The sequence below is a fragment of the Ochotona curzoniae genome, unplaced genomic scaffold (genome assembly GCF_017591425.1).
Source record: "Ochotona curzoniae isolate NIBS_2020 unplaced genomic scaffold, NIBS_Ocur_1.0 contig_3622, whole genome shotgun sequence".
Taxonomy (NCBI): domain Eukaryota; kingdom Metazoa; phylum Chordata; class Mammalia; order Lagomorpha; family Ochotonidae; genus Ochotona; species Ochotona curzoniae.
The window spans coordinates 5,832,813-5,846,267 of record NW_024465926.1 but is presented as its reverse complement, the minus strand read 5'-3'; the positions used below and the strand labels follow the sequence as shown (position 1 = coordinate 5,846,267).

Sequence of the window (13,455 nt, the reverse complement as noted above, 5' to 3'; positions counted from 1 at the left end):
ACCCTTGTCTGGATAAGGGATGAATACCATTGTGAATATTTGACCTCCATGGCTGAAACTGTTGTGCAGTAGAGGTCAAGGGCATAGTTGACCCCGTTTCAAATTCCATCACTCATGCTTAGTAGCTCTGTGACCTTGAGCAAGTGGCTTAACCTTTCTGGACCTCAGATTCCACATGATTAAATGAGATAGCAATTGTAAAACACTTAGTGTGAGCCTGGGGCCCTCAAAAAAGTTAGTTATTTATTGTTGTTGAAAGACTTACCACAATGATAGCTCAGAATCTTGCACGTGTGCAATGCACCACTTCACTTGCTCTGTGGAAGCGTTTCCGTCATGGCACATTTGTCAAGAGTCAGGATTGCTTGCTCTTGGCCTCTTTTGGCTTCCATTCAGAATAGGGAATAATGGATGATCCTGCCCCACAAAGGCTCTGACACACAGAGTGTACCTCCGAAGAAGCTGCTTGTGAATTCCCTTGACTTTAGCAAGCAGCTGACACATGATCAGAATTCACTTGTTCACTGGCACTTATGTGTTACTATGTCATTTTACTTGCTCAAGCCTCAGTCTCCCCACCAATAAAAAGGGATATTAGTATTTCCATTGCGTTTTGGCAAGCATTATATTTAAATTATCCATATCTGATTTATTTGTAAGGGAGAAAGAGGTGCATGAAGACAGCCTTTGAGAGCTCTTCAATCCCTTGAGTCACTCCGCAGCGTTCGCAACAGCTGGCGGGGGGCCACGTTAAAGCCAGCACCCAGAACACATTGCAGAACTCGCACCTTGTGGTTTATCCATCGCCTACTGCCTCACAGAGCAGGCCTTAGTAGGAATCCTCATCAGAAGTGGAGAAGCCAGGACTCAAACCAGGCATTCCAACACGGGATGTGGTGTCAAAGGCAGCAACGTAACCAGTGTGCCAAATACTCCACTCAACAGCATGTATAGCTTACCACTTAGAAAGACCACAGAAGGCTTCCAGAGCTCATGCGATGGGTCCATACATTCAAGGGACTCTCTTGTGAAGTCATTTGATTGGACTCCAAAGGGCGCAACTAATGGAGGACAGGTTTTTGACCACGTTGACAATTTGAGAGCCAGCCCTGTGTTGGGATTCTGTCCCCGCAGCATCTTGCTTGGTAGCAAGGTGTATTTGTGTGCTCTCCTTTCTACAAGCCAGGCATTTGTGAGAGGATGAATGCTATCAGGTGTGGCAGCCAGAGGGGGAAAAGGCAGAGTAAGGTGTTCCTGGGTGTATCCTCTGTTGTGAGCTCAGCATTTCCCTGAACCACGAGGGTAGGAGAGCTCCAACTGCAGCTGGCAGCAAATGAGACTTGCTTGCTGGGTGCTGTAAGGCACCTCACCCATCTCACTCATGGCCAGCCAGTAACCCATGCAGTGCCAGGATGCCTGGCCGTGCTTGTATAAGAAGCAGTCTGCAGATGAGGAACACTGCAGGAATGGGGGTGGGGCATGCTCATACTTCCTCTGGATCAGTGTCCGAAAATCACAGACAGGCAGAGACAATGCTGCCAGTGCCCGAGGATGCCAGGGTGGCAGTTGCAGGTTTGAGGATCTAGACATGGAATTCAGAAAGGATGGGGATGGTCCCTGGGGCTCTGTGAAAAAAGACTCAGCCACCAGACAGATCAAGTGGCTCAGGCAGGAGTATGTGGGCATTTTACAGTCCCAGCAGGGTGAGTGGATCCAATTTGTGCATGATTCTAGCAAGATGCAAGGCAAAGGAAGTGTCGAGTCAGAAAATATTAGGGTGGACATAGTGGCAGAGGGGGGACGTTGCCACTTGGCATGCTACAGCTCTTGTCTTGGTGCTTATTTCCAATTCAACTTTCTGCTGATATACTCGGGAAGCAGCTCTTGATGGTTCAAGTACTTGGTTCCTGCCAAAGTAGGAGATGCAGATGGAATTCCTGGTCTGGGTCTTTGGCCTGGACCAGACCTGTGTGTTGCAGGCATTTGGGAAGTGAATCTGCTCATGGAAGATTCTCATTTCTCTCTCTCTCTCTCTCTCTCTTTCTCGGAAAATCAGATATACAGAGAAGAGGACAGACAGAGAGGAAGATCTTCTATTCGTTAATTCATGCCCCAGATGGCCGCAATGGCCAGAGCTGAGCCAATCTGGAGCCAGGAGCCTCTTCCATGTCTCCCACGCAGGTTGAGGGTCCCAAGGCTTTGGGTTGTCTTTGACTGCTTTCTCAGGCCACAAACTAGGATCTGGATGGGAAGTGGGGCCACCAGGATTAGAACTGACACCCGTATCTGTCTCTCTTTTTTGCTTTTGCTGTTACCATCCTCTTGGGATTGAGCTGGGCAAGGATGTGGCAAACTCTGAGTGTGTTTGGGATAAACAGCTAGAACGAGAGCTTAGTAAGAGTGCTGCTTTGACAGTGCACATGGTCTGGGAAGTCCAGCGGAGAGAGAGCCACTGGCCTCAGGGGACAGGTGAGGCCACCAGAAACAAGGGAGAACATAGGCTTTGTCTCTCCTGGGGTTTAAGAGATCAAACCAGGAAAATTTCTGGCAAAGAGGAAAGTTTAAACTCGGAGTCAGGAGATGGCATTGCCATGGAAGCTTGGGTCAGTCCTGCAATTGTCTTTTCCCTCCTGACATCTGAAATCCACCCAATCTAGACAGAGTATGTGCAGGAGGAGGGGCAGGGCTGGGAGGCTTCCCACACGTCGTCTCCCAGCCCAGTGTTCATGCCCCAGCCGCCCTGGCCTTGGCCAGGAGAGTTCCTGTTCTGCTTGACTGACTCATCAGCTTCGCTGAATTAGATGTGGATGTAGTCTGTACCTCTCCACCCTGGAGTCTCAGACATACCCATAACATGCCGGCAGACACTCCCACCGATTCCCAATACATGTTCATTCACAGTCATGCATTCATTCCTCTATCTCCTCAGCCTGATGGTTCCCAGACCCGAGTTGGGGACTCCACAGAGCTACCCAACTGCTGGGAATAATGTGGGAAAAATAGTTTCCAGGTTCTGAGACACAGATTCCACTAGTAAAGTGATAGGGGCCGGGTAACGTGTGTGTGTGTGATGGAAATGTATCGAGAACCATATGGAAAGCATAGGTGGCCAGTAGCTTCAGGAAGGGTCCCACCACTTACTTGGCAAAGGGCATTCGGCCAGCTGGGGTCACTTCTGGGTTCAGTCTCCTCATCTTCAAAGTGGGGCTCATGTTCTACAGAGGAGGAGCCATCTACTTTGGACTGTACCATATTTGTAACTGCACCTGCTTACTGGACGGTAGTCCCATCAGAGCACCCCTTTCTCCAGCCATCATGGCACAGATGTTTGGGGATGAAAAGGCAAGCACAGAGAGGGCCTGTCAGGCGGAGGTCGTCTAGAATTTTGGAGCACTTAACAAATGCTAGTAGGACACTGATATTTGAACAGTGGCTAGGGATGTGGACATGAGCTTGGATCTGGTCCCTGCTGTGGCCAGTGGACTAGAGGAACACTGGAATTTGTGAGCAGCACAGCACCTAGAGATCCTGCAGTGGCCTGAATGGAAGAGTAGCTGCCCTCAGAGGGCAGAATCTTGCCCCAAACCCTCAATGTCTAAACCTGTGAAAGAAGGAAAGATCTGTGTACTTCTTTAAACGTTGCATAATAAACAAAACTGCAGCTGTCTTTGAACTATGCAATACCCAAGAAGTGGCCAAATGTTATCATTTGTTCTTATAGGAACCCCTTAATGGGGCTGTGATTGTGCCCACATTGTCGATGTGGTAACTGAGTCATGGTGGCTTGTCACAGGGGCAGGCTCCCAACTACAGCAGTTCTGGTTTCAGTTCCAGAGCTTTTCCAGCCTTGCCCTAACACCTTGCAATCTGCAAAGCCACCCTCGCCTTCCCGGTCATGCTGCTTCTGAGCCGTTCCCTCCAGGAGTGAAGGGCTGATATTGATTCTTGTTCAATAGAGGTTAGAAAGGGCCTCTGCCTTCCCGAGGTGAGCACAGGGGGGTTTGTAATGGAAAACGACAGGGCGCAAGGGCTGCTTCTCGGCGTTCGCGGGGGAGTTGGGTTTGGATTTGCACGCAGTGCCTGAGCTGGCTGCATTTTCTAAAGACTGAACTTTGCAGCATTCTTCAAGGGCTCCGGAGAGTTCCTTGTGCCATCAAATTAAGTTTGGAAACTTCAATAAAGAAGTCCCGGAGGAAACTGTCAATTAATGCATTTATACTGCACCATCATACTTGGGGAAAACATCTTCAAAAGCAAACGCTATTTTGCAACCATTAAAAAAGTTTGAGCGGGGCTCGGTTTCCATAGATACCTGAGGTAATAGCTTCTCTCTCCTCATTGAAGGGTGAGTGTCACTTGTTTTCTTTTTTTTTCCCTACCTTTGTACTTTCCCCCTCCATTCCCATTTATGAAAACAAAAGATAAATAAATTGAAACCTGGCAATGTAATTTGTCTGGGGGAAGACAGTTCAATGTTTTGCTCTCTTCCTTATTATCCTGTGTCTTCCACATGGAGCCCTGGCACTTGCAGGGTAAAGATGGAGACTTTTTCCCTGGATCAGACTGTTTTCTCCCAGTCAATCAGGCATGTACCCACACCTCCGAGGGACGCACTGACAGGCTGCAAGGGGCAGTTGAATTTTATAGAGCGCAGGACAGAGGCTGGCCAGCAAGAGCCCAAGATCACATGCGGCCCACTGCTGTTTGTTTCCATGCAGTCTGATCGGAGCTCAGCAACATTCCTGTGTGTGCACGTTGCTGGTGGCTGCTCTCCCCGTGGAATGTAAAAGCCAGTGTTGGGGAGGAAAGTGTGGGGTGCACAGAATCTCAGGCATCTCCCCTCTTGCCTGCTGCAGGAAAAGCTTCCCAGCCGTGTTATGCAGGAAAGGCTCAAGAGTTTTGGTGGCCTTTCATAGTTTTGTCCTTTTGGGTGAGTAGCTCATGGTTACCCCATTTCTGCCCCTTGGACCCCATCACCCAGGGGTTTGGGGATGTGAGTCACTGAACGTGACACATAGTAAAGGAGCACAGGAATTTCTTCAAGATTCTTTGGCTAGACCTGTCCAAAGAAGCACACCTTATGATTCTAGAAGTTGAATCTGTGTGTGTGTGTAGAGCAGATGTACCCCAAGGCCAACGTGTCAACTTCTGTGGCTGGGCCTGGTGTGTGCCCAGGGTGTCTGTCCTGGCAGAAGTGGGGAGAGCCTGCAGGGAGGAGAAAGCAGACAAAAGAAGCCACGGCAGTCTAGGAAGAAATCTTTAATTTCTATTTTGCTTTAAAGAGTTGGAGAGAGTTCCGGCCCACCCCTACCTTTTAACAAACCAGTTCAAGTACATGCCTTCAGATTAGAAAAGTATCTGAAATTGCCCAGAATATCAGCATGCATAGCTTGTTAGTATTTACATATATTTACATGGGAAACAAGAGAAAAATCTACAGTTATTTACAGTCTACATAGGGGAAGGGAAAGGCAGCCTAATTGTATTTCCTAAAATCCAGTAGATGAGTAGTCAGCACATGCATATTTAGATAGTATTTGCATGATAGAATGGGATTTATTTTTTAAAAAAAAAGACATACCTTTGTAACTTTCTATGCTAAGGTGTTGCATAATCAAGGTAATTTTTTGTTTTGTTTTCTTTCTAATCTATTTGCATCCAGTGCGTTCAAATGCTCACTAATACTGAGGCAGAATTCTTTACCCTGGCAATTAAAGCAACAGCACACACACCCACCCCCCCATCATTTCCTACTAACTAGCAACAAGCTGCTGGTGAATGCTATTGTTTCTTATAACTCATCGACCAACCGGGAAGGGAGCCCTCATGTCAAGGCAGTGCCTAAGCGATCCCCATTGATTGTGAAAGTCATATAAACGAGACGCTCTCCACAGTAGGTACTCGATGAAACATTCACATGGCCAGAGTCTCTGAGCCTGAAGAATGGTCTGTTCAAGTGAGCGTGCCTCACAAAGTCCTGCCTGGCTGGGATGGAAGGCCTGGACAGCCGCACTCTGCCTAGGAGGTGCCAGTTATCGCCAAGTATGATCTCTTCATTGGTCTCTGGAAGATGGAGTCAAGAGTTAATTTCTTAGTGAGTTGTGGCCCCACTTGAGACATGGTGGCTTTTGTTTGTTTGCTCTGATGTCTTTTTGGTACTGTGCTGTGGAGTATATGTGTGACATAAGTGTAAATGAACTGTCAACCTTAAAATCTAAACAAACAGCTTGTTTAAGGATTGTGCTGAAATCCTGTCTGCTCACAGTCAGCTACTGGTTTTCTGAAAGAACCAAGTGACAGGCAGATGAGGCAGAGTCCTTCTCGGTGCAGGAGGAGGGAAGAGGAGGGGAGTTTCTTGTTTTACTTGCACTGCAAAATTATTATTCTTTGCATCATTATGTTTGAGCTGCACCCCTTCATTCTGCCTGCCAATAATTTCAAAGGTTTATTTCAGCATATGTGGCAAAGGTATGCAGCAATATACAGTGCACAGAGCTAGCTATAACAGAGGCTAAAAGAGATTAAGAGTAACAATGCAAAATGTCCCAGGTTAGCACAAGCTAAGTGTCTTATTTCTCATTGACACTCAGCAACCCTTCGGCATTGGCATGAAGGCGGGTCCCTTGGGAAGTCCCAGTGAGAGACCATCCCATTTGCCCCTTGTGGAAGGATGATGCTGAGTAACATGCTTATGTTGGTGGTGAATTTCCACAGCTTCTGTGTTTGGCCATCTCCAACTAACCCATGGAAGCTTGGATACGCCCATATGGTTTTTCATCCCAGCAAGGGAACACCCCATTATTCAGAAAGAAACTATACATTGAGCTATGTGCAAATCCTAGGCAGCATCAGCAGAGAAGGCCCTGGAAACACTTTCATGGGTCGAGGACATGGTTGGCAGTACCGTCTCCTGCAACCAAAGAGACAATGTCTCTGAAACACCTTCGGCAGGCACAAGTGGAGAGTGGAGTAAGCACAGGTCATCACCCACAGGGTTATACTTCAGTCTCCCCTTTGGCCTTCCCTCAGCAGGAGGCCCCTACTGTTAACACAATTAGCCAAGCAAGTCTGGGTCTCACTGTAAAAACAGGTTTCAGAAAGCTGAAACATTTCTAGACATTGTACTCCACTCTCAAGACCATCCATCCATCCCTTGAAACATGTCTAGGAAGAGTTTTAGAACATGAAAGAGGCGGGAGAGGGGTTTCATTGGAGTTTAAAACAGTGTGTCGCCTGGAAACACAGAGTCCCCACAGCCTGTCCTCTGCCTGCTCCTCCCCGAGGAGTGAGGAGGACAGATACAGTCTTGTGCTCTGGAAGAATCCTTGTGCAGCCTTTTGTACTACACCTGCTGGATGGCGTAGACATACTTCGCAGAGGTGTAAGAGCACCATGCTCCCTGACCTTGCAGTTGAGTCTAGCCTGGTTATCGAGTCAGCCTTATAAATCTCATTAGTCTTCTTGCTAGAAATTAAGATCTTTCAACAGGCAGATTGGTACAGCTTTGCACGGTGCTCTGGTTAGCCTGACTTGGGTTTCGGGACACCGTATTTGCAAGGCTTGAACTGTAAGCAAGGGAGGTCCCCAGGTCACCTCGTAAACACTTCCTGTGTAGAGACCTGAAACCATCCAGCTGTCATTTCAAAAACTGTCTGGCCTTGCTACCCTCTCAAACATCTGCACACCAGGTGTCGTTTGCAATCTTGGGGCTCCGGCCTGTGCTCAGACCAGTTGCCTGTCCAGCACTGGATTGGTGTCCCCCACCCCTTGGCTGTCCCTCCTCTTAGACTGTGTCATTGGTATCCCCTGAGGAATTCCCCTCTACATCTGTCACAGGAAAATTAACCGAAAAGGCAACCTGCGGTCACGCACACTTACAAACGTGTTTTAGCAAAGAGGCTGTTTGTGGCGAAGTTAACCAGCCTGATGGCACCGTCCGTGTCCGTTGTGTCAGAGCGGGTGTTCTCTTCTGCAGAGGCTAGACACGGAACGCTATTGCTGTGGATTCTGAAAAACACTCCTTCACATTTTCAGTCCCGGTAACAGAGCCTGACTTTCCTGATCAACTTCACCCTTTCTGCTTGAGAAATTGAGTGCATTTCCTCTTCGGTAATAAATGCTCGAAACAGCCAGTGTTTGGCTTAGGTTGTTGTCTTGCATTACCCACAGGAAGTATTTGCACGTAGCTAAGCCTGTGTTGGTCAAGGTCATTGTAGGAATGGACAGCAAGGAATCTGTGGAGGTTACTTTGTTAGGATTTAATTGGGTGAGAGTCTCACCACAGACCCAGTGGTGCAAGCAGAGCGTATTCCCACAGAGGCCGTGTGGGTTCCCATGGATGGGAATTTGTGAGGTGGGAAAGTGCCTAGCTATCACTGGTTTTGAATGTCCAAGCTCTGAAAAGAGTATCGTCAGAGGACAGGTGCCCTAGCTGGGCACCTCTGGCACCTGGAGGGAACACTTCTGAATGAGGCAGCCTTTTTTCTCAAGGGTCATTTGCTGTGGGATCATTCGAGGTGGTGCTGAGTCTTCATCTCTGTTAATCCAAATGGATATAATTTCAATTTAGCTCACTGACTAAATCAACAATGGGGAAATCTCGTTTTAACAGTTCCCAGTGGAACTCCTGAGAGCTGGCGCATTTAATTATAGGCCACGTCAGGGTGTCACTCTGGCCAGACACGGCTAGAGCCAAATGGGAGACCTGTAGGGTGGAAGTGGGTACTGTGCAAATATTTGTGTGACACATTCGGGGAGAAAGCTTCATGTAGGCATGCCTGTGGCTGTCTGTGGGATTCTCTGTATGGCTTTGACCAGCTCACTTTGGACCACTAAGGGGGCTTCTTTGAAAATAAGGATATCTGTTGTCTCTGGCTCATAGAATGGAGTGAGGATTTATAATGCTTATAAAAATGCAACCCATTGATATATGTTAGTCTCAGCCCCGTGCCCCTACAGCACCCTGGGAGAACATGGCATTTTGGAGGACAGAACCCTTTCATGCAGTCATTTCCCTTCCCGTCTGCCACCTCCCATGGTTCCTGTGAGAGTAACCATGCTTCCTGATCAACACTTTATTCCAAATAACATAGCCTAGTTGAACTAAGCAAGTATTGTATGGAGGAAGAGGGTGACTTGTTAGCCGTGAGCATGTTTACTGTGGAGGTCTTATACAAACTGCATCTCCCTTCATGAACTAACGGAGTGTGTGGCTGATTTGTTCACAGAAAGGGTTGTTCCGGTGAGGAGAAAGGGTACTTTTGCGTGGCTTTAAAATCAGAGGTTAGAAATGTAATTGATTTTTGTAACCCTGTGTCGTTAGCACCAAGATCACATGGAGATGAACTCCAGAACCCCACATCGCCCTGTTAAAGGCGGAGTGGCTAGGAGCTCTCATGCAGGAGGATCGCTGGGACACAGACAAGGATGGAGAGGACGACATGGGCCCTCATCGCCTGTGTGGCCCTGGCACAGATCATCTCTCTCCGAGCAGCATTCTCACAGAAGCTCGGGGTTCGGTGGTTGGGTTTGCTCTGCCTGAAGGACTCCAGATGGGTAACAGTGAAAGCTTCCCAGGTTTGAGGAGGTCCCCGGCTTGCCTCCTGCCAAAGCTGCTTGCTGCAGACCCCTGTGCACTCCCAGCATTGGGCTCTGTAGTCGCTGCCCGCCTCTGAAACAGTGGCTCACCTCCCAGGCCCTGTGGGTTCAGAAGCTAAGCCGACTTCTGTGGTGTGCTCCCTTGCACAGCTCCACCTTTTGCATAAATTGACTAATCAGACATTTGCATTAGTATTGATATGTGTGGAATAAAGCAATCTTACAATGACTATTCATGATCATCGAATATATAGAAATGTTATGGCATTATGTCTATTGTTGAATACATCTCATAGTTACAGCTACTCTAGGACAGGAATTTATTCTTTAAGCATGCATTTTAAAATAGAGAGACCCGAAAACTGAAAATGTAATTGTTTAACATGGGTACTACTTACTAGAACGTATGTATCGTACTGGATCACTAAGCAATGCGTTATGAGTCTGTGTGAGTGTATGTGTATGGGGGGGCCTTTAACATTTTTATCAGAAAACTCTTTTTCCTTTCAAGGAGTCAATAGCCATTTGTATTCTATGCTGACAGCTACAAACTGATGGTTTGTGGTTATCAAATAAACATTCAGGAAAAGTGGCCACTTGATGTTTTTGTACCAATCAAGGGTTCTGGAAGGATGGGTAATTTAGATCTCAGGGGTATGTGTGTGTGTGTGTGTATCAACTGCTTTCCAAAATACATCTTTCTGTAGCTAAAGATTGTACTGCAAATCTGACAAATGCTTTCTGAAAAAGAGTGATGAGCCTCTATTACCCAGATAGTCCTAACTTAATCCCAAGCAGGAATGCTAGGTAATTTTACATAGACTGTCGTGATTGATGGCGCAGTCCTGCTCTGGCAGCAGCTCACAGATGTTTGGATCGGAAGTGGCATTGGAACGTGATCAAAGATTCTATGGGGCTCCCTGGAAATGCTTGGTCCTGTGTCATGAACAGCCTAGCTCACTGCCATGGCCATCGTGTGAGGCTGTCCATTCCCCGTGTACACAACCTCCACACTTAGGACAGACTGTTACCCAAAAACTGTTCAGGGGAACTAAACTGGTTCTGGCCAGCGTGTCTACGCCTCAGCATTATTATTCTGTCACAAAAAATCAGTAAGCAGTGGTGACAACTAGAAAGCCACTGTTTTGGATATTGGATAGTGGACTTTTTAGCATTATTTTGATTGGCCTTTTTTTTTCCTGGAGTAGGTACTAATGATAGCCCAAGAAGTGGCATGAAAGTCATTTGATGGTGATTAATGTATTCTTTCAAAATAATTTTACCAATTAGAAAATGTTTTATCTGTACCAGCAGTATCAGCTTGTTTACTAATGAGACTGTGCCTAATGTGGCTTACTCCGATACGCAGACATACAGATGATGCGCCAAAAATGAGAGCTTGTTGTGAAACACATCTGATCATATAAGGATGTCACTCGAGTTTGCCACTGTGCTGGCTCTGCAGGTTATTTCCCGAGAAGCCAAAGAGGTGATAGGCATAAGACCAACCTAATATTGTCACTATTTGATTGTCCAGCAGGAGAGGAGAGTGAGGCAAGTGCCAGCTGAACTCAGTGATTTGGGAGTAGAGAAGGCATTGTGTGCTCTTAGGTGACTGACCACTTGTTGGTGATGTTGGCAGCTGCACAGGGAAATCAAAATCTACACCAGGTATCCCCCAAATGTGTGCAAAACCATCTCCGTTATCCAGTCTGCTTCCAGAGACACTTTGGCTTCCTCTGGTCTGACATATGATGTCAGTTATTCACATTCTGGACTGCTAGGCCTTGTCCGATTCAGGCTGGCAACCAGTTATGACCAAGACTCAAGTCTCTTGCCTCACTGCTCACCCCTCCCGCCACTTGGCTGTGTTGGATCATTTTGTTTTTTGATGGACTCAAATGTGACCACAGACCCTGACACTGAAGCCAAAAACAAACCAACCAACCCAAGCCTTATTTTATGGCACTTTTCCTTAAGCTGTAAAACCTTGGGATGCTGGTTCCCAGAATGGCCTTGGAGTCCCCCAGCTTCTCCCCTGCCATCGAAATGAGTACAGGGTAAGCCATTGACTGGGGAGGCTTCTACTGGGGTACCGGTGAAGGGTGGAGACGCAGGCCCCTCTCCCCCACCAGGCTTTCCACTGTTCCCTTCTCGGCAGCCGTACCTGCTGCTCCCTCCCTTGGGTCCCTGTTGGACACCCCCTCCCTCCGATCAGCTGATAATTAGTTGATGCAGTCAGGGCTGGGATGCACATAAATAACCATAAGATGCCAGATCCACTGTATTGGTTTTAAATTAGAGCCATGCCTACCGTGTCTCTCCTACGAGGAGCAGCCTATTATTTTTAATTATGGCTTGCAAAGCAAAGTGACTCCTTGCCCTCTTTACAGCATCCCTGACTGTATCCTGTCAGTCCAGATGATATGGGGCCCGCGAGCAGACACATCCTTCGCCACAGCCTCGACTGTTACTCAAAAGATGAATCGAAAGTGATCAATGGCTCTTGTGGCAACTTGCATTTTGAAGTGGGCTGGGAGGAAATCTGCCCCATTTACCCACTGTCCCATTGTAAACTGGGGACAAATCAGATGTTTGCTTCAATAATTTTCTGGGCAAATCAAAACATATGCCTTGCATCTGTGGGAGGCATGTGTGTGGTGGTGGTGGTGATGTGTGTGTGTGTGTGTGTGTGTGTGTGTGTGTGTGTGTGAACACAGCGCCGCAAACCCTTCCTGTAGCAGCACTTCGGGCACTGAGTAAAGGAAAGACCTGGCACCCACCACCTTGGCCTTTCTGTCTGATGCGCCGTAATTAAGAGTGGCTGATTCAGAACCTTCTGTCCAGTTCAAAGAACCAAATCTCTGTCAAATTACATCCTCCACTGCAAGAAGCCAAAGGGTTGGATGCATCTGTGCGCGAGTGTTCCAAAGAACACCATCTTTTTCTCTCTGTGCCCAAGGGGAGCCTGCTGTGATTTATTGAGATGTGTATTTATTTTCCAAGCCTTTTCCTATATGAGGTGTAAAAAGTCACACCATCTTTACGAGCGGAGTTTATGAACTCGTTTTTCCAGGATGGTCACATCATTCCTTTTACAACCATGTGCTCTGAGCTTCATACCCTGTGCCACACTGAGATCCGGCTGTGTCTGAAGCAGGAAGCACGGGCTGGGCAGTTCCCGACGTCTCCTCACCCCTTTGCTCACAACTTCTCCTTTTGTGTTTCTTTGACAGCAACAGGGAGCCGCCACCACAGTCTACTGCGCTGCCGCCCCGGAACTCGAGGGCCTGGGAGGGATGTACTTCAACAACTGCTGCCGCTGCACGCCCTCAGCAGAAGCTCAGCGCGAGGAGACAGCCCGGGCCCTGTGGGTGCTCAGCGAGAGGCTGGTGCAGGAGAGAGTGGGCAGCCAGGCCTGTTAAGAAAGAGCCCGAGCAAGGCCAGGCCCACTCCAGGCTGCGTGGATTCTCCCATCTAGTGCTGCGGAAACTTCCATGGCTTTCTCACGTGGCCCCACAAGCGTAAGGAAAAGGGGTGCAGTCCCAAAGAGTGAGAAATGCCAAGGACTGCGGGAAGCAGGCAGTGGGGGGTGGGCTGATGTCTCTTGCGAACTGGGGCACACGTGGGTCCCTTGGGTCCCTTTGCTTTCTGGTGCTGAGCTTGAAAGGCCAAGCTCGGGTGGTGTGTTGGTTCTTTCCTTCATTGTAGAAACACAAGCAGATTTCTCTAGCTGCTTCCAGTAGTCCTGGGGTTGCTTTGTCCCAACCAGCTACCACCATGGTCACTACGGCAGCCTGGGTCCTGCTTTCTCCTCTTTGGACAAGGCTTGATTTCATCCTTTCAGGCTGCCTCAAT

General features: G+C 48.0%; 1 protein-coding gene across 1 annotated transcript in view; it reads left to right on the top strand.

Moving 5' to 3' along the window:
- WWOX (WW domain containing oxidoreductase) overlaps positions 1-13,154 on the top strand; it is an 870,330-nt gene extending 857,176 nt beyond the window's left edge. Inside the window, exon 9 of the mRNA XM_040982331.1 lies at positions 12,834-13,154. Within this exon, the coding sequence (XP_040838265.1) occupies positions 12,834-13,022 (189 nt within the window). The 3' untranslated portion in view covers positions 13,023-13,154. The remainder of the gene's footprint in view (positions 1-12,833) is intronic.
- Positions 13,155-13,455: the final 301 nt, after the last annotated feature.